At 41.5% G+C, this 922-nt stretch overlaps 1 protein-coding gene across 1 annotated transcript in view; it reads right to left on the minus strand.

Annotated features, from left to right (window-relative positions):
* The window catches only part of LOC109847737 (delta(1)-pyrroline-2-carboxylate reductase-like), a gene marked incomplete at its 5' end in the record, with an annotated part of 8,297 nt that continues 8,131 nt past the window's right edge, over positions 757-922 (minus strand). Inside the window, 1 exon segment of the mRNA XM_020416968.1 lies at positions 757-810. Within this exon segment, the coding sequence (XP_020272557.1) occupies positions 757-810 (54 nt within the window).

Here is a 922-nt window from a genome sequence, read left to right on the forward strand (position 1 = left end):
CCCAAACCCCCCAACCCCCCCCCGTCCTCCTCCCCTCCCTGCTCTCTTGACTGTTTTCTTGACCGTGTCGTGTCGCCTCTTCTGCCGCCTCAACGCTCGAAGATATTTATAACACCTCGAGATATTATTTTCCCCCCTTTCTACTCAAATTAGCTCTCCTTTGAAGAGAGGAAAAAAAAATGAGGGAAATTGTGACGATTCAAGTGGGAGACTTCGCCAATTACATCGGCTCCCACTTCTGGAACTTTCAGGTGAACCTCGTTCTCACTCGCCCTTCGATTTTTTAATCAGTTTCGGTATCGAGGTTTTCTTTTGAAAACCAGGAAAGCTGCGACCTTTTCCTGAACTGAACTTTTTTTCTCCTCCTCTTGAAAGTTATGCTTGTATCCGTACGAACTAACAACAGTCAGCCGTGGTTGCTTATTATTAATTATGTGCATTCAGACTAATACTGGTTGTTGATATCCAAAATGACTGACCTTACACACTAAGTGAGAGAAAGATTGAAAGAATTGTAAAATGTAAGTTTGAAACCAATTTGTTGCTTTTGTGGATGGATGTGAAGCGTAATTTTAATCATTTAAATTATATTGGTCATCCGTCGTTGTGCCCATAAGCAAGTGTTATTATTTAGACCCTGTTCTGAGATGTCATCTGGCCTAAACACGAACGATAGGTTTCATTGCAAAACTAGATGTTTAGAAGATTGTATGTCCGTGCGTCGCGTTCGGTGTAGAATTTCCCGAAACCCTTCTTCTAGCATTTTTCTAACCATTTATCGATCTGATACTTGTACAGATGCCACTTGGCCTGCAAGAAAGAACTATATGAAAATCAAGTACTGCTCATGTACGGATCTCAATGCTAATGCATACAACGTTCACCATCCATATTCCAAAACCCTCGAGTAGAGTAGGGTACT

The sequence above is a fragment of the Asparagus officinalis genome, chromosome 7 (genome assembly GCF_001876935.1).
Source record: "Asparagus officinalis chromosome 7, Aspof.V1, whole genome shotgun sequence".
In the NCBI taxonomy this organism is placed as follows: domain Eukaryota; kingdom Viridiplantae; phylum Streptophyta; class Magnoliopsida; order Asparagales; family Asparagaceae; genus Asparagus; species Asparagus officinalis.